General features: G+C 33.3%; 1 protein-coding gene across 2 annotated transcripts in view; it reads left to right on the top strand.

Annotated features, from left to right (window-relative positions):
- LOC143045699 (protein sidekick-2-like) overlaps positions 1 to 20,247 on the top strand; it is a 52,391-nt gene that overhangs the window by 12,540 nt on the left and 19,604 nt on the right. Inside the window, exons 11-24 of one of the 2 annotated variants that reach the window (XM_076218406.1) lie at positions 17 to 169; positions 733 to 924; positions 1,414 to 2,028; positions 2,417 to 2,515; positions 2,969 to 3,160; positions 3,395 to 3,765; positions 4,170 to 4,395; positions 4,727 to 4,842; positions 5,393 to 5,582; positions 5,974 to 6,264; positions 6,967 to 7,162; positions 7,493 to 7,596; positions 18,574 to 18,644; positions 19,120 to 19,339. In XM_076218406.1, coding sequence (XP_076074521.1) covers positions 17 to 169; positions 733 to 924; positions 1,414 to 2,028; positions 2,417 to 2,515; positions 2,969 to 3,160; positions 3,395 to 3,765; positions 4,170 to 4,395; positions 4,727 to 4,842; positions 5,393 to 5,582; positions 5,974 to 6,264; positions 6,967 to 7,162; positions 7,493 to 7,596; positions 18,574 to 18,644; positions 19,120 to 19,339 — 3,036 coding nt within the window. The remainder of the gene's footprint in view (positions 1 to 16; positions 170 to 732; positions 925 to 1,413; positions 2,029 to 2,416; positions 2,516 to 2,968; positions 3,161 to 3,394; positions 3,766 to 4,169; positions 4,396 to 4,726; positions 4,843 to 5,392; positions 5,583 to 5,973; positions 6,265 to 6,966; positions 7,163 to 7,492; positions 7,597 to 18,573; positions 18,645 to 19,119; positions 19,340 to 20,247) is intronic. The other variant, XM_076218405.1, reaches the window with a different exon arrangement.

Consider the following 20,247-nt stretch of genomic DNA (forward strand, 5'->3'; position numbering starts at 1 on the left):
TTATTTTTATTTCCAGAATTACCTTTCAAGCCTGTAATAACAAATATAGCTGTGCCTCCTACTGCCCTGAAGAGTGCCAACATATCATTTTCTCCTGGTCCTAATGGTAACACACCAATAGAGAGGTTTATATTTCAGAAGAGAATGGTTACTTATTATCCTGATAAAGGTGGGTAGAAAAGTTATATGATAAAATAATCACAGGAGACCTGTTCGTAAAATTAAAAAAAGATATGTATTAGTCTTATATGTGCTATCAATTTACTCCTCAGATAAAAATAAGAAGAAAAAACTTTTTAACAGAAAATATGTTCATAAAGAGGTTCCTTCAGTGCAGAAATGTCTTTTATGATATCATGAAAAGACATATTGGACTAAAATAGCATTGCACATATAGCTTTTGGTAAGATTAAATATGAATAAAACATACTTATAAAGAAATTATATTCAACTTGCATCAACATATCTGTGTAAGGCATTATATTTTTAGGTTAAGAATGTTGCTCATATATATAGATGAATGGTAAGATTGAAGGAGAAGAAATATTCCTACTTTTTACTGTCTTCTCTCCCCAGCAAGCAATTTAAAGTTAATATATGACTGAAGAGATCTTTGTGATTTTCTAGCTTATGACTAATAAATTAGTTAAAATAACATTTGTATACATTTGTTTTTCTTGCATGTATTTGTGTGATAATCATAGTATTCTAATGAAGTGTTATCTTTTAAAGGCGTAACTATGGGAGAAGATGAAGGCTGGGAGACATACCCACAAGATGTCGCTCCCAATGTCCGTTTCTTTGTCATGCCAAATCTACGACCGGCAAGATACTTTCAGTTTCGATTGAAGTCTGTTAACAAAGTAGGGGTAGGACCAGCCAGTGATGCTAAACCAAATACTCCATTACTTATGCCTGAACAGCGTTAGTATTAACTCAATTATAATTACTTGTTGATTTTGATGGTATAACAAAATTAGCTTGTCTGTCTGTCCATTCACCATGTTCATTGTTATAACTTTCTTTACATTTTATTCTGCTTATGAAGTAAGAGATGATTTGATATTTGATCTGTAATGTTAAAATTTTTTAGATGAACCCTGTAAGCAATGTTCAGATCTGTCAAATAGCCACTTCCTTTTTGAAGATACTTTCATGTGCTTACACACATATCTTTTATCTGATACTTCTCTTAAACAAGGTTTCAGTAAGAACATAAAACTTTACAGTCCTGAATTATTTTATCCACAGGTACTTTATGAACTCTGAGGAAGAATTTTCCATGAAATAATATTGATACAAATTAAAATGTAATTTAATATTATAAAAGCTATGATCATTCTGTTTTATTTAGTTAAAAAAAATTATACTTGAAATTAAAAAAATTGTATCAAGTATTTTTGTTTCTTTTAGCACCGGAAGCTGCACCAAGAGGATTTTACGGAAGCCCAAGATCAAATTCTTCTATAATGTTGAATTGGCAGGCCCCACCGTCAGATACTTGGAATGGAGACTTAACAGGCTATAAGGTTAAATACCGATTAAAGGGATATACTAGCCCATTTTTAGAGAGGAACACAAATCCATGGCCAAGTACTTCTTTCGAATTGACAGGACTTATCGTATTTACAGAATATGAAATAAAGATAGCAGCATATAATAATGAGGGTGTAGGCCTGTACAGTGATAGTATAAATGTCCGTACTAGAGAAGGTGTACCAGGAGTACCACCAACTGATGTAAACGTATCATCTGTTAATTCAACAGCCATTAAAATTGTTTGGCTACCTCCAGATGCTTCAAAAATAAATGGTGTCAACTTAGGGTATATCATTTTAGCCAAAGGTCCAGGGAATATTGAAGAGAGGCTTACTGTTCCGCCTGATCCTACAGACCCCTATAATTTTCAGCAGGCCTTTATGTACAATCTGAAGAAATTCACAGACTACACCATAACAGTTACATGTTACACAGGTCAGGGACCAGGACCTGCTAGTACTCCTGTTCATATCAAGACTGAGGAGGATGGTTAGTATTTCCTATTTCAAATCCTTTAAGGAATTCACAGTTTCAGAATCTTGTATATTGCAAACCCTTTATGGAATTCAGAGTTTCCCTGGTTAGACAAGTGCTGTTTTACAAAGGTTAAATTATCAGCAATATTTATTATAATTATATCATAACCCAAGTGTTCCTTTAGTCATGCTTCAGATTTTTGCAATGTTCGATTTGAACAGACAATATATTAAAGACTTATAAGTTTGCATTTTACAGAGTTACATGTTTTTAGTGTTAGATTTTTATTCTTTTGTTGATAAAAACAATTGCTTAGGAATTTTTATCTACAATCCATTCATTTAAGCTGGTAATGAAGTTATTGTATCTGTTTTGTTAACAAATTTGTTTTATCTTTCAGTACCTGATGAAGTAGTGCATCTATCCTTCACAGATATTTTTGATACTTCTGTCAAAGTTATATGGCAGCATCCTGTCGAAGTCAATGGTATACTCACAGGTAGGTATTTTATGTAAAATAATAATAATTATCATGATTATATAAACAAACATTGATTTGCAACAAAGAATGAGAAAAATAAGGGAAATGTTTATTCTCTTATTAATCTGTACTTCTGAAAGTTAAATTATGGTGTAACCTATTACTAACGGAAGATTTTTGAAATTTTTTTTGTTCAAAAATAGGTACTCTTCATTCAAAAGTACTCATTAACTCCTTATACAGTTGTTGATTGGCAGGCAATAATGTCAGATCAATCATTAAATGGAATTTAAGTAAATTTTGCCTACGATGTGATTAGAATCTAAAATGTTTTCATTTTTCTCAGTATAAAAATATTGTATTAATTTCTAAGCTTACAGTGTTTTTGGCTTAAAGCACCAGCAGTAGTTCAAAATTATGGTTCTCTAAAACAAAATTTAAATGCATTTAATTTTTTATTTACGTATTAAGGTTATACATTATTATGGGAAAAGAAAAATCAGAATAAGACTCGTAAAGATATCAATCTGAGTAACACTACACTGACCTATACTGTGAGAGACCTTGATCCCACAACTAAATATACCATCTATATCTATGGTAAAACAAGTAAAGGAGCTGGCAAGAATTCATCTGCTGACTTTGAATCTGGAGTGCCACCTGGTGAGTAGAAATTGAATTATATTCATATTTCAGAGTTTTTTTTCACAATATGCACTGACATTACTGACAGTTTTGATTAAATATTTATGCACCTTTTAAAACTTCACAATTCAGAAAATTAACAGGTAAAATAGTATGAATTTATGTGAAAGAAGATGAGAGTGCATTTCTTTAGAAAATTTTGTTCTTGTATATTCTAATTCAATGACATATTTATATTGCTTTATTTAATAGAGAGACCAGGAGCACCATACAATCTGGGAATTTCAGACATTCAAGCAAGGTCTACACTACTACAGTTTTTACTAGGGTATGATGGGAAAACATCCATTACATTGTGGAGAATCCATGGACAGATTGATAACAATGATACATGGGTACCAGTTTATGAAATCTCTGATCCAGATGCAAGGACGATACTGGTACCAAATCTGAGGCCATTTACCATGTATAGACTCCGCATTACAGCTGTAAACATCGTAGGACCTGGTAATTACAGTGCGCCTAGCCGACAGTTTCAGACTGCTCAGGCTCCTCCTAATGTACCTCCTGATAATGTTACTGTTCGTGCCATTAATTCCACTGCACTCAGGATAAGCTGGGCTGTAAGTACTGTTACAATATAATTCAACTTTTAGTTGAGAATAGGCCTCTTTGAGTGATGCAATTTCACAGTCAAATACACCAATCTCTAATTGTTTTTATATGAATGAGTTACACTGATTGACCTGTGGTGAGTTAGTGTAACTGACAACATTTAACAATCATTTCTTACTTTGATTTAAAAACAAAAGCATTGTGACATTGGAAATGTAAAGCAAAGTGCATGAATTTGCAAGACGCCTATATAGTTATATTATTACATACATATATATTTGCTTTAAAATTTTCTGTTTGTGACACAAAGCAATGCCAGATACATGTATAATTATTGAAAAGTTAATAATATTCACATTCTGATTGTATTAATTGTGTAAATCTTATATCTGTTTTATAATTATTTTGACAGCCTCTTTCCCAGTTAAACTGGAATGGTTACCCTCGTGGTTATAGAATGATCTACAAACGTAAAGATGAGGTGAATACCCATGAGGTAGTGTTAGACACAGACAGTGAGAGTTATACATTGGCTAAGTTAGAGGAATGGATGGAGTATGAGGTGAAGATGAATGCCTATAATGATGTAGGGTCCAGTCCCTTTAGTCCCATCAGTACAGAGAGGACCAGAGATGCAAGTAAGTATTTTTATGTGCATTATTGTATAAGGCTTTAAACTGATTTAATATGCAAAATTATATAGATATATGCAGTAAGTCATTTTGGGGCCCTTTATAGCTTGCTGTTTGGTGTGAGCCAAGGCTCTGTTTTGAAGACTGTACTTTGGCCTATAATGGTTTACTTTTTACAAATTGTGACTTGGATGGGGAGTTGTCTCATTGACACTCATACCACATCTTCCTATATGAACAATAAGCAAATATATGAATTTGGTTATATGACAAAACTTATCTTGGTACATTAAATTGTTATTATGGCAATTCTATATGTGAAAATAAACAATTACAGAACCCAGTCATGGTCCAGTTGCAGTAACAGCAGATGCAGTATCATCAACAGCCATAAATGTTACATGGGGAGATGTACCACTGGATGATAGAAATGGCATTATACTTGGTTATAGGGTGAGTAATCAATACATATTGGTTTATAATGAGACTGTTTTAAACAAATTTTAGCCCTCAAATAGAAAATTCAGTGAATTCACCATTGCTTTACACATATTTGTAATAATCTCCAGAAATAAAAAAAAAAAAAACTAATTAAGGCATTAATAAAATTGAGAATGGAAATGGGGAATGTGTCAAAGAGACAACAACCCGCCCATAGAGAAGACAAGAGCAGAAGGTCACCAACAGGTCTTCAATGCAACGAGAAATTCCCGCACCCGGAGTCGTCCTTCAGCTGGCCCCTAAACAAATATATATACTAGTTCAGTGATAATGAAAGTTTATAGCCATGTGGATAGCACCTGTGTGATAAAATTATATTTGAAATGACATATTTTCTTTTATTCAAATTACATATTAAGTAATATAAGAATTAGTTACATGATAGAAGGAATTTTGATGGTATAAAAGTTCCTATCTATTATCCTAACACTAATTCTCACTGTTTGCAAGATTTGCCAGAATAGACGATACAAGTTTATGAGGCTTTTACTTTTTTGTATAGGTTCTGTACAAGTCCTTATCAGAGAACATCAAAGACCAGTATAAAGATGTACCAGGCAATGAGACATATTATGTACGGCTAACTAATCTAAGAAAGTATGTGGAATACCAGGTACAAGTGTTAGCTTATACCAGAATGGGAGATGGTGTCCTCAGTCAGGTTGTACTCAGTGTACAGACAGATGAAGATGGTAAGATATACATGTAGATTGATTATGATAAGTGTATAAATCACATTCTATTTTTATACCAAATAGTTGTTCTTAATGTAGGAAGTAGAAAGCAAAATAGCATTTCTTTTTATTGCAAAGACAGACTTACAACAGTATAAATTTGATTAGGGACTATGTTGATGCACTTGACATGATTGCATGACTTCATTGTTTTTGAGCCTCATACAGAATTGATATCTTCATTTTTAATACTTTTAGGGTCAAGAAAGATTTAAGGACAATTTAGTACCTAATGCATAAACGAAGATAGTATTTTTAATGTGGCATTTTTAATGATTTCCTCCCCCCCTTAGACATAGGTTTTAAAAATGGATTGTCTACTAGAACTATACCCCATATTATTTTACAGTACCTGGACCTCCAACTAAAATATGGTTCCCAGAAGTTACTTATTCCACTGCTAAAGTTGTATGGGAGCCTCCAACACAGCCTAATGGTATACTAACTGGTTACCTAGTATCCTATAAAGAGAGAGATGGCAGCCTGCAGGGTAACAGTTCAGACTTACCTGTCACACAGAAGCAATATACCGTGGCAACATTACAGAGGGAACAGTATTACATCTTTAAAGTGATGGCAAGGACCAGATTAGGATGGGGAGAACCTAAAGAAGTTCTTGTCTATACCATCATCAACAGAAGTAAGTGAATATCTAGGGATGACCAGATAGAAAAGATGTCAAAATAAAATGTGGCTGGGTTAAACTTGTTTGTCAAAGCTCAACAATCGGCTTTTTCCCAATTAAGATGTGGGATTCTACCTATATGCAATGAGACTGGAAGGTTCTGTAACAAAGCGCTACCAGACCAATATGTGTTCTGTGTGAAAAACAAGAGGTCGAAGATGAAAAACATTTTATGTTAAACTGTCTATGTTATGACAAACTTAGACAAAAATTCTACCTGCATTAAACAATTTTAGAGACAATAGCGAAAAACTTATTCATTTACTGAAACACTATCAAATTCCAACTTCAAAATTTGTAAATTTAGCATTCATTCATAGAAAAAAAACACTTTATGTCTAATTATTTATTTTTATTTTGTAAACTTTTACGTTTTTCGAATATGATATGATATTGCTAAAGTGACATATAGGTCCAATGGGCCAGGTGTACATATCAAATTGCTATGTATATAATTGTATAAATGTATGTTACGATACACATGTCACTATAAAAAATAATTACTTACTTACTGTAATTACTAACTCCTGTTATTGTGGACAAGTAAGGCATTTGTTTGTTGACACCTTCTTATTCAAGTCTTTATTTTTAACCTACTCTTTGGTAAAAATCATCGGTAAAATACATGTCATTTTAATGTTTTATTTTTGACTTCAGGAAAGCCAGATAAGCCAATGAAACCTCAGATAACAGCAGAAGTACAGGCCAGGAATATAACAATTAGTTGGCAACCAGCCTATGATGGTTATGGTCCTATTAGAAACTATACCATACAGTATAAAAGTGAAGGAAAGAATTGGGTTGATTTCCAAGAGAGTATTCCTCCATCATCTTCAACCTTTACAGTTACAGGGTAAACTATTAACCTATTTACCAGAATTGATAATTTACCAAAGTTATACCAATTTAAACTGATGATAATTTTTTAAATTTTTTCTGATAATTGGCAGTCAGCATTACACTAGTACTTCTTCACTTATAGTAGCAGTCAAAGTGAAACACAGAGCTCTGTGTAACACAATACACATTTGTTGTTCAATTGATTATATTAAGGTTTTCCATGGCTTTTTAGTGTGAATAGATTCTTTTGTTTTAACATGTACAAACTGCATTCTTTTTCAAAATTGTAATTAATCAATACTTCAATGATATATGTCAGACTATTGTATATTATTTACTTCAGATTACATCCCAACACTCGTTACAATTTTCGTGTAGCAGCTACCAACGATATAGGAAAAAGTAATTTCAGTGATCCTTCAGATGAAGTCAGAACTCGACAAGACAGTAAGTTTAATCATTAAAGGGTTAAATACTTTAGAGAACAGCCCGGATTTTCCCTGATATTCAACATTGAAACCATGTAATTGATTGTTTATACAAGCAATTAAATGATTAGGTTAAGTGCTTCATTCACAGTTGGTGTCCACTGATGTTATCAAATGAACACAGATGGTTAGCTGGTCAAGATTATTTAATTTCCATATCCTCTGCACTAAATACATTTTATATTCTTGTCTATAAAATATTCTCATATTCAAGGTATTTTGAATGAAAAAAAAATTACTTTAAAAATTCATTTAAATAATATATTAATTTAATTTTTCTTTAGGATTTCTGCAGCTAATTTGGAAATGCTATGATAAATATTTTAAATTTAGCAAATTTGATATGTTTTAATATTATATTACAAGATTGATCGTTTATATAAATATACAGTGTTAATTTCCATTGTTTAACCCAAGCGTACATTTTAGATAAATAAATTGAATGAAAACTACGGTTCCTAATTTGTACATTGGGATTAAAAATTCGATATGTATCATTAGTTTCTTTAGTTTACAACTCTGTCTTGTATTTTTCTGGTCATACTATTTCAAATATTCAATTTCATGACTGTATCATGTGTTTCCATAAGTTTACCATAGTACTATCATATGGTTGGGTTAAAAATTAATGGTAAACCCTTAGGCTAGTTTTTACTGTTTTATAGTCTAATCTTACCGTTTTAATTTCTTGACATAACTGTACGACTCGATTCTCAATTATATGTGTTAAGATGATCGTTGCAAAGAATCCTGCTCAAACTTTAGTAAAAGACGGGGTTAACTTTGCATTGTATTCAGGGGTTAAAAATTCCACTAGCCCGACGCCCGGGACTAGATCAATTACGCCTCGGGCAGTTAAAATGTGTAACCCGATATGCCCGACGGACTAGTGACACAAAATTCTTGACGTTTCCAATATAGAAAGTGGAAAATCCCTTCATCACTATTCCATGTTAGCCAATCCGATTCAATTAAGTCATCCGGGATTCCAAGAATTTGAACTGGTTTGTACAGGTCCTGTTGTACATATTTTAAAAATAGAAAAACAACTCTGGCTGCTCGGTATCGTATGTTGATTGCAATTCTAGTACTTTAAATATTGATTTCTCATACCATGGCCTGGGGTATTGTACATTGCTGATGCCGAGATTTTCAATTAACGGTATTTGGGGGTATGATGTATCGATCGGTATTGACCTGTCTTGTCGCACAGCTCTTGAGCACGAAACCATGCAACAAAATATTTCTTAATATTTTAATACGGGAACCCCAGGAACTTTATCCGTTTCAAAACGAAAAACTGTAGATGAAGGGGGTAATGAGACTGACAATTCATCCCCCCAAAAAATGCCAAATACGACCGGGAAAAGTGGAAATTTTTTTATAGTGTCTAATAATTAACGGTACCAATTTTGTTGCACCAGATGCGCATTTCGACAATACATGTCTCTTCAGTGATGCTCGTGGCCAAAATATTTGAAATCCAAAGCTTATATAAAAGATGAAGAGCTATAATCCAAAAGGTCCAAAAAGTATAGCCAAATCCGTGCAAGGAATCAGAGCTTTGCATGAGGGAGATACATTCCTTAATTTATAATAATTTATAATATTTTGTAACAGCAAATTTTAATAACACAAAAAATTCGTATGTTCATGCCAGTAACGAAGTACTGGCTACTGGGCTGGTGATACCCTCGGGGACTAATAGTCCACCAGCAGAGGCATCGACCCAGTGGTAGTAATAAAATTAACGGTACCAATTTTGTTGCACCAGATGCGCATTTCGACAATACATGTCTCTTCAGTGATGCTCGTGGCCAAATTATTTGAAATCCAAAGCTTATATAAGGGCGTTTTTCAATAAAAGCGTACATTTCAGACCTAAAAAAAATGGAAAATCAACTTGTCTAAAATTTAATTTCAAGAGTTATTTTGAATACCTCTATAATAGACCTGTTTGTAAACAAAAAGTGCAATCTTAAATATTCTTTAAAATGATATTATTTTCATAATTTGTGTACTGTTTCGTAGGGGACTTTTGTCCCCTACGAAACTTCTTCTAAACACACATATTTTTTGCAATTTTAAATGTCTCCTATAGACATTCCAGTTTGTTTACTTTAAATACTAGAAAAATATAATTTTTTTTCTGAATTAGAAAATCATTTTTATCGATAAAGATTAGACAGTACTTCACATATGAAGGTTCAACTCATGTTACGTAGTGGACATTTTGATGCGTTTCGTAGTGGACAAAACCGTTTCGTAGTGGACAAAAAGTTTCGTAGTTGACATCAACCCTATTATATGTTAATAAAAACATAATAAAAATTACATGAAACTAACCCTTGTTATTTGTTTTGCACGAATATAATTGAAAAAAGATTAAAAAAAAGACTCAATGGTAGTGGTAGTGTCCACTACGAAACGTTTTTCTCCCATACTTGTTTCGTAGGGGACCGTTTCGTAAGGGACGTATTCGCATGCTTTATTTTTTCCCCACAATCCCTATATTGTAATAGTAACAAGACTTGTTGTATTCATCAAAGCATTTATCAAGCTGTACACTGATATTTTTTTCATAATTTTAAAACCAGATACTGAAGGAGATTTGACCCGTTTCGTAGGGGACATTATCAAAAATACGGTATCACTCTGGTCTATTTGATGTGCTCAATTTTTCTTACCAACAATTTAATTGCCGTTATAAAAGCATCACTTCTTTTGTAAGACCCTAATGTTTATATCTCTTGCAAAAAAAAATTACATTGATTTTATAAAACTGTTTATTGGCAAATTTTAATGACTTCGTTTCGTAGTGGACAATTTGTGAGGGACACACCTTCTGAAATTAAAAAACCTATATTGAAAGCTGTTTATTAGAATATGTTGGCTCTGAACATACTTTTGAATTATTAAAGAACTTATGTAAAGTAAAAAAACCATTAATTTCTTCATTTTTTTACGATATTTTAGAGTATGAATGTTGGACAGGCGGTCTAGGGACATGCCATTTTGGTTGTTTTGGACCATTCAGGAGTCAATATCTTATCAATCCCTCTAAAAAATAAACTGTTTCTTTGCTTAAAAATGTTAAATCTAATTCAATGTACTGACTGCACAAAAAATTACTTGCAAAGATCAAACACATTTTTTTTAAAGTGGCTAGGACAAGAAAATACGTTTTTATTGAAAAACACCCATAAAAGATGAAGAGCTATAATACAAAAGGTCCAAAAAGTAAGACAGGAAGCCTGCCAAGTCTTTATCGCGAGATTCACACATTTTCATGCTAATTTGGAAGCATTTGCCTTTGATCTATTGTTTTGTATTTGATCTTTACAATTTGACCAAAACCTCACGCATTTACCATATTTACTACCTGTAAAAAAAGTTGGCAGAACTAGGACACAATGATTCCTCTGGCAAGGTTGGCTGTTGGTGATGAAAAAAACAGACGATGCTCTGTAAAAATTGCCGTTAATTGCCCCAAGCACGCAAATAAAAAGTCTGCTTTGAATGTGGGAACAACTAAATTAGGTTAAGCACCAACAGAATAAATAGCAGATTAACAAAAAATATGAAATACAGTGTATAACATGTATAATGTCTTCTTCAAAACAAAGGACACACATTTTGTATTAGGCAGCAAACTCTTGATTTTTACGGCATACTAGGGCTAGCAGGTCAGTTTTGATGGACTAGCAGTTCTTCCAACAGGGCTAGTGAAATCCTGCTGCCAACAAGTCTTGGGCTAGTTAGCTGTTACAAAAAATTTTAACCCCTGTTAAATTGTTGCGAGAGTTTATATTCTTTGTTGAAGGCAATTGTAGTGACCTGCAATACAAGTACCATTCAATTGAGTTTAGTTATATGTCTTGTGTTTCTGTCTCTGCGCTAGGTTTTCTATATTTTGCATGTGTAGTGAATCATGACATAAGACATTGTTACGTGTACCATGATGAGCTTTCGTGCAAGACTGCTCTGTGTATTTTTTACATGGAACATTTGATCAGACTTTGACTTTTTGACTCCTGACCTACATGTATGCATATACATGTGTGTCATCATGTTGCAGTGTGTTCCTCGGTTTATTACCCAGTGGCGGATCCAGAAATTTTCATAAGTGGGGCCCACTGACTGACCTAAGAGGGGGCCCGTTCCAGTCACGCTTCAATGATTCCCTATATAAGCAACCAAATTTTTTCCCAAAAAGGGGGGGCCCGGGCCCCCTGGGCCCCCCCCTCTAAATCCGCCTCTGTTACCTTGACCTCAAAATATAATTTTCAATTGACCTTGCTTCTGAATATGTGGCATGTAGATGTATTGTCATAAGATGATGAGTCTATTGGCACGAGAAACTTCATGTAAGCTTGACCTTTGCCCTCAATGTAAAACTTGTATATTTTGTTTGAATTAAATGGAGAATTAACTGTATGATTGGCACTCGTACCACATCTTCTAAGATATATTAGATACATAAGATATATTTTTAGTTTTGTGTACCACCATGACCCTTTTATCAAAATCCGCTTTGGTTTTTTTTTACAAGGATCTCTAGACCAGACTATGACTCTTGACATTTGCATATTGGATGTGTCTCTTGGTATGATTACCTTGACGTCAAGTCAGGAGTCTCTGGTTTTTGTTAGTCTTGTATGTTTTTAATGGTAAGTTTATTTTATAATTTGGAGTTTGAACTGGTATACATTTTGTTAAGGGCCATCCGAAGCCCGCCTCTGGTCGAGGGATTTTCTCGCTTTGTTGAAGATATAAAAAAGAAGATGTGGTATGGTTGCCAATGAAACAACTATCCATAAAAGACCAAAATGACACAGACATTAACAACTATAGGTCACCGTACGGCCTTCAACAATGAGCAAAGTCCACACCGCATAGTCAGCTATGAGGACTCATAAGTGGCCTTTGACTGCTTTCTGCTCTTTTGACATTGTTACTGTCTCTTTTACACATTCCACATTTCCATTCTCAATTTTTAAGAATGTTTGGTTCAGATGAAACTAAATCCTTTAATTTCCGTGAATATCAAGTAAGAAAATTTACTGCTTCAGTAGCATCGTGTGCTGCCAGTTGTGATAGATAATGCAAAATGTTTCAATCATTTTACCTTAGATTTCATTTCATGGACATGTAGGTGTGGAATGTCTGCTTTTACATCATAAAAATTCACACAGAAGGTATACGCATATCAATAAACTGAACTCAATGCTAAGAACCATTAAAGTACACTAAGACAGAGAGCTCAATCTAGTGAAACACTTTGTTAAGTTGGTCACATTTAACTTGAAATATCACTGTCTGTTACCAAACTGCACCGAGATCCTGAAAAAGAATGTGCAAGTTAAGTCTATTTAAAAAAAGAATTCAATGGAAGTAAATAAGCTGATTACTGAAATAAATGTAGAATATATCTATTAATCACAGATGCCCCTGCTTGTGAAAAAAAATAGTAAACGTCCACATATAGATGCAGGATTCGCGTAGTTTTGACCGTACTAAAAATGTGACCATAAGCATTGCGAATAAGTTTCAAAACATTTGGCTGAGGCAAATTAAAGTTAAAGAACGGAAACACTAGATTAGCAGTTTTCCTATCTCAAGGCTCCGGGTTGACATTTGTATCATTGGTACTCGTACCACAACTTTTTACATCTAAAAAAAATCATGAACAGTGACGCCATCGGGACCCAATATTGAGCTTCATAGACCTGTGTTATGGGGTAATGTGAATCGCGTATAAGGTTCCTTACATTTGATTGAGTCAGACTTATTTAAGAGAAAGGAAACGAAAGAGTCAGCACTTCTTATATTTTTTAAAGGGACATGATAACTCTTGAACGGTAAAAGTGACACTTAAAAATTTCAAATTTGATTTTGTGTTGAGGTGGGGATCCCGCTTACATGTTCAACCCCTCCTTATTCGGTATGTATGTGCTTGTGGTAAGTCAAGAGCCTGTAATCCAATGAATGTCGTTTTTTATGTGTTACATACTTGTTTTTCGTTCATTTTTTGTACATAAATTTGTTTGTTTATTTTCTCGTTTGATTATTGTTTTACAATGTCATTTCAGTGCCTTTTATTGCTGACTATATGCGGTATTGACTTTGCTCACTGTTGAAATCTGTATATGACCTATAGTTGTTAGTGTTTGTGTCATCTGGTATTTTGTGGAGAGTTCTCATTGGCACTCATGCCACATAAGGGGGGGGGGGGGGGGGGTTTGGGATCCCTCTAACATTTTTAACCGTGCCTCATTTTATATGCACGTGCCTATCTTGTTTTTCGTTTATTTTTTTGTACATGAATTAGACCGTTTGTTTTCTCGTTTGAATTGTTTTACATTGTCATGTCGGTGCATTAATAGCTGACCTTGCGGTATGAACCTTGCTCATTGTTGAAGACCGTGTGGTGACCTAGGCTACATTTTATAATTGTTAATTTCTGTGTCATTTAGTCTCTTGTGGAGAGTTCTTATTGGCACTCATGCACCAGCTTCTTTTATATATTGTGTATAATTTTTGTAGTATTTGGTTGAGGGAAACTAAAGTAAGAAGTGCGGAACCCGTTTGTATGGGACGTTCGGGACAGACGGACTAGTACGTGTAACTCTTCATATTCCTAAATCATGGCGCTAACACAGAAGTTCTTACTATTGTGCTGGTGATACACATCCCACTAGCACTGTCATTAACACATGTACATATAATTTTATTATAAAAATATTCAATCTTAATCTTGATTTCTTTTTTTTGGTCGAATGATTATATGCATGCCCTTCACAACGACTGAATGAGTATCAAATTTGACAAATTTATTGTACATTATTATATATTTTATTATATTTTATGACTTTTCTTCCAACTAATGAAAGCTTACCAACTTATTGATCATAACTTTCCTTTATATGTCTTTTAACATTCTGTTTTGAACAAAAAGATTTCTTACATATACATCACATGTATTTCTTTCAAATCTGACATTATTAAAAAGCCATTAAAAAAAATTCAGTCGAACTTGATAATAAATGTGCAATAAAATATATATGCAAGTCGTCAACTGGTCAAGTGGCTAGATGCACATATCGTTAGCCATATAAACATCATGTCCTAATTGGGTGGTTTTAAAACTCCTAGCATAGGCGCCACCCCCCACCCCCCCGCCTTTGTGGGAAAAATTTTGTTGATTATATAGGAATCATTGAAGCATGAATGGAGCGGGCCCTCCTTAGGAAAAGTTCTGGATCCGCCACTGTCTAGACATATTTACGTAAATAAGGGATTTTTAAAGGGAAAAAAAGAAAACAAAATGACTGAATTAAATAAAAGGATGTTCGATGTACTGTATACTTCGGTTTGTTTTAAAAATCTATACGATGCTGTATTTTTATCTAGTTTTCTTATCAAAATAATTAAATTGAGAAGATAAATACCTTATAGCTTCCTTTACCGTCGATGCTAAAATGTTTAATGTTATAAAATAATTTTAGCGTCTTTGACCTACTTTACCTTTTTATTCGGAGACTTGCGGTTATCTTCTGTTATTTTCAACGGGAACATTAGAATGATCTAGAATAGAACCCAGATGGAACCAAGAGGCGGATCCAGGGGGGGGGGAGGCCTTCGTGGGAAAAATTTGGTTGATTATATAGGGAATCATTGAAGCATGACTGGAGCGGGTCCCCCTTCGGAAAAGTTCTGGATCCGCCACTGTCTAGACATATTTACGTAAATAAGGGATGAGTAAAGGAAAAAAAAAAGAAAACAAAATGACGGAATTAAATAAAAGGATGTTCGATGTACTGTACGTATTATACTTCGGTTTGTTTTAAAAATCTATACGATGCTTTATTTTTATCTAGATTCCTTATCAAAATAATTAAAATGAGAAGATAAATACCTTATAATAACTTCCTTTACCATCGATGCCAAAAGGTTTAATGTTATAAAATAATTTTAGCGTCTTTGACCTACTTTACCTTTTTATTCGGAGACTTGCGGTTATCTTCTGTTATGTTCAACGGGAACATTAGAATATTCTAGAATAGAACCCAGATGGAACCAAGAAGTTGGGTTGCTTTAACCAAACAACCCGGATGTTGAACCAGTTACCATGGTTTCGAACCAAAGAACCAAGGTTCAGAACCAGAAAACCCAGATGGAACCAAGGTTTAGAACCAGAGTGCCCGGATATAACCTAATTGCATTCGGAATTCTCATGACTTTTTATACCTTCAATGTATTGTCCAAATCATTTATTTATTTAGTATATTTATATATTATTATCAATAGGGTCCAGGACCAATCCAGTCTATCTTATTATAGTCCTTCGTAATTAATTCCATTTTTCATGTGCATATAGCTGGTATATTCAGTGAAGGATAAATATTTCTTGTTAAAAAATTTTTTATGGAATATATTTTTTAGCATTTATTTAGATTTTTTATTAATTCCCACTTACAAGCTTGTAGTATATTTATTATGTGTGTATATTTAGAATAAAAATAAAAATCTGGTCTGTGGTTCTAATACTAAAGGTGTTTCGGTTACGGTCACCTATCCTCATCAGATATGCCTAACCTATATGTTTCCTTTCTTGTAATACTTAGAATGGTTCGAATTTGGTTTCAATTATGGGGATACTCCAGAAGCGGATTTAGAGGGGGCGAAGCCCCCCCCCCCCCTTTTCTGGGAGAAATTTGATTGATTAAATAGGGAATCACTGAAGCTTAACCGGAGCATGCCCCTCTAAGGCAGTCAGTGTACTCAAATAACAATATTGAAATCAATCAGGTTCAGGACCAATCCATATATTCTTCATTAAAATAGTACCTAATTCTGTTGACGTGCAAATGTGAAGTGGACACACACCCCTTTTTATTTTCCACTGAATAGAGGGGCAATATGTATATAAACCACTTTTATTGTTATAGTATTCCATTGAAATGAGTGAGATAAAAAGCTTAAAATAAGAGAAAATAAGTTGGAATATGAAATTGAGAACGGAAATGGGGAATGTGTAAAAGAGACAACAACCCGACAAAAGAGCAAAAAACCGATGAAGGCCGTCAATGGGTCTATAACACAGGAAAACAATCCAGCACTAGAGGATGTTTTGAAAATGAAAATTAAGCACAACAAGAATGTGTCCACAGTACACGGATGCCCCACTCGCACTATCATTTTCTATGTTCAGTGAAATTGTGGTAAAAATTCTAATTTGGCATGAAAATTAGAAAGATCATATCAAAGGGAACATGTGTACTAAGTTTCAAGTTGATCGGATTCCAACTTCATCAAAAACTACCTTGACCAAAAACTGTAACCTGAAGCGGGACAGACATAAGGACGGCAAACGGACGCTACAACCAGAAAACATAAAGCCCCTCTACTATTGTAGGTGGGGCATAAAAATCATAAGCAGCTGCACTGCCATGAGCTAGAGCACATGATACGCCTAGCGGTTTTCAAGAATACAGTTCAATAACTTCTCAGTGTCATACCAGAAATTTATGAAAAAGGGGGGTTATCTTAATAGATATAAATCAGTCAACAAAGTTTAACGAAAAATGATCAAAGCACTTTAAGGTTATTGTCTGAAAACTAGAGAATCACTCCTTTTCATGAATAAAATCCCATAACTCGGAAATGTGGGGGTAAATAATTTATAAAAAGCGAAAGCTTAAATAAATAGATATAAACAATTCACCAAAGTTTCATGAGAACTGCTGAAAGCATGTTTTAGTTTTTCTCCAAAAACTAGATAATGTTAATGTCTGACATGTTAAAGACAGACGGACAAAGATATACCACAAGACTTCCTTTAATCAGGAGTATAAAAAGGGGGAGGGGTGTTCTTATCACAAATTGTCTATGCTTCATGAATATTTTATAAAAAAATTGTTTAAATATTAAGGAGATTTTGTTTTATCATTAAATCAAATTTATAAAAAAAAATGTGAAAATTACAAAGAATATTCATTTCTTAATAAAAATTAATCTTCAAAATGACATCAATTACTATCTATTCAATTAACATTTAAAAAAAAATGAAAATTAATAAACAAAATATTCAGAAATTTATTTTATATTCCTTTAACTGTATTTGAGCATGAAGTTGATAAAAAAAAAACAGTGACTTGATTGTCAAAATCTTATGAAGAATATACACACATAGATAGTGTTACATGTAGTAGAAATTTTTCAAGAAAAGACAGAAAATGCCAAAATGTTGACTATCAGATAATCTATATGTAACATCTGTGGTCAGTTTATTGGGAAGAGTGATATATAAATTACAAGGACTTCAAACTGTGAAGGTAATCAGTTGTGAAATTTGAGATTCCCTCAAATCTGAGGGCATTCTTCGGGCTGTACTATAAAGTATAAATAAACTATAATCTTAACTAGCCAGCAGTACAAGATGATCAAGAAAACTACAAGCCCATACAAATAACAAATAAATTACAGCTTCCTTTTTTTCTGATGGCTGATTTGAAACTTTGTGTATCACTTATATGGTGGAAATACTTTTTGGATTTATGTCCTCTTGCTTGAACTGTCCTCTGTTAACGTACTTTTTTCACTTTCTATTTTCTAAGTAACAGACAATTGTTTACTGTTAATATTTTACAGACTAGTTGTAAATGTTGATAACCAAACGACGTCTGAGTAATGTTGGCCACATTTATGTAAAAAGAATGAAATTAAAGAGGGAAATTTCTTACCAGGATTCCCCTCCACCATATTGGGATGGTAATACTTCAGTTACTGTCAACAGTGGTTAACAATTATTTTCTCCTCTGAAAGTAATGTTTTGATGTATCTTTTTTTGTTAAATCTGCAAGTTAAAATAATATGTGCTAGTGTGGTATCTTTGCTTAGAATGCAAAAATAAAATTTTCTTTTTAATTTTCAGAACCTGAAGGAGCTCCACTTAATTTACAGGTCAAACCTCTCACTACAGATTCAATTCATATTACATGGGAGGTAAGTCAACATATCAAGTTTGAATGAAACAATTAAAATTTTGAAAATATACCGTTTTGCAGAAACACACCCTTGATTGGATATTTTTTTTGACAGGTATTTTTTCAATATTAATAATTAATGTATATTTGGTACTTAAAGCATAATGTCAAGTAAATATTTTTTTTAATTGTGAAAGTACAATATATAATTATATAATCAAATATACATTTAGTGGTATTTCATTTTATTACACAGATTATTTATATAATATATAAATATTTAAGTAAAAGTAGATAGTGAAAATTTTAAGTTTGTGCATGATGTTTGCATGAATAATGCATATTGAAAGTATGAACATGAAACTTTAGAAAAATGAGATGTGCAGCTGCTGTTATTTATAGTTGCATGAATATTGAAAATTAATAATGATAGCTAAGGTATATTAGATATGTTAAGTATGTCAATGAACTTGTTTGCCTAATTATGCATGTAGGCTCCAACTAAGTCACTTTGGAATAGTGACAGACTAAACTACACAATGAGTTTTAGAGAATATTTCCCTGAAGGACCATGGATTTATCAGGCAGATACATATTTGTACTCAAGTGTTGTCACTGGTCTTCATCCTAAGACATATGAGTTCAGAGTACGAGCTGTTAATGACCTAGGATGGGGCTCCTGGAGTACTAGCAAGGTGGAAGACATTGAGCTTGGTACTAAACATTGGTGTACTTAAATATTTGGTGTTGTAGCTTATAAAATACATTGCATGAGAGAGAAATATAGCAGGCAGTTTAATTTTAGATGAAAATAAACTCAAAATATATGTGATTTTTATTTTGCGGTCATATATTGGTATCACGTCATCGTCTGCATTGTCGTCATCGTCCGAAGACAGATGGTTTCCGGATAATAACTTTAGTATAAGTAAATAGAAATCAATAAAATTTTAACACAATGTTTATAAGCACCAAAGGAAAGCTGGGATTGATTTTGGGGGTTATGGTGCCATCGGTTTAGGAATTAGGGCCCAAATTGGCCCAAAACATACATTTATCTAGTTTCAGGACAATAAATTGTGTATAAGTATTTCAATTACTCTGAAATTGTACCACAATGTTCATACCATTAAGTAGAAGGTTGGGATTTATTTTAAGGGTTATGGGGCAAACAGTCTAGGAATTACGGGCCAAAAAAGGGGCAAAAAACAAGCTTTTTTTAAGTTTCGGGACAATAACTTATGTTTTACTGCATGGATCTTTCTGACATTATGCCACAAGGTTCCATATAATGAAGGGAAAGCTTGGTGTCAGTTTGGGGTTAATATCCCTGAACATTTAGGAATAAGGGGCAAAAAAAGGGCCAAAAAGAAGCAGTTTTCTAGTTTACAGACAATAACTTGTGTTTAAGTGTATGGATCTCTCTGAAATTATACTACAAGATTTCTTACTACAAAAGAAAGACTGGAATTGAGTTTTGAGGTTCTTGTTTCAAGGGGGTTTCAATAAGTGAGGGGCCAAAAAAGGGGTCAAATAAGCATTTTTGTAGTTTTCAGTCAATAACTTTTGTTTAAGTGTATAAATCTCTCTGAAATTATACCACAAGTTTCCATATTACTAAG

The sequence above is a fragment of the Mytilus galloprovincialis genome, chromosome 9 (assembly GCF_965363235.1).
Source record: "Mytilus galloprovincialis chromosome 9, xbMytGall1.hap1.1, whole genome shotgun sequence".
In the NCBI taxonomy this organism is placed as follows: Eukaryota; Metazoa; Mollusca; class Bivalvia; order Mytilida; family Mytilidae; genus Mytilus; species Mytilus galloprovincialis.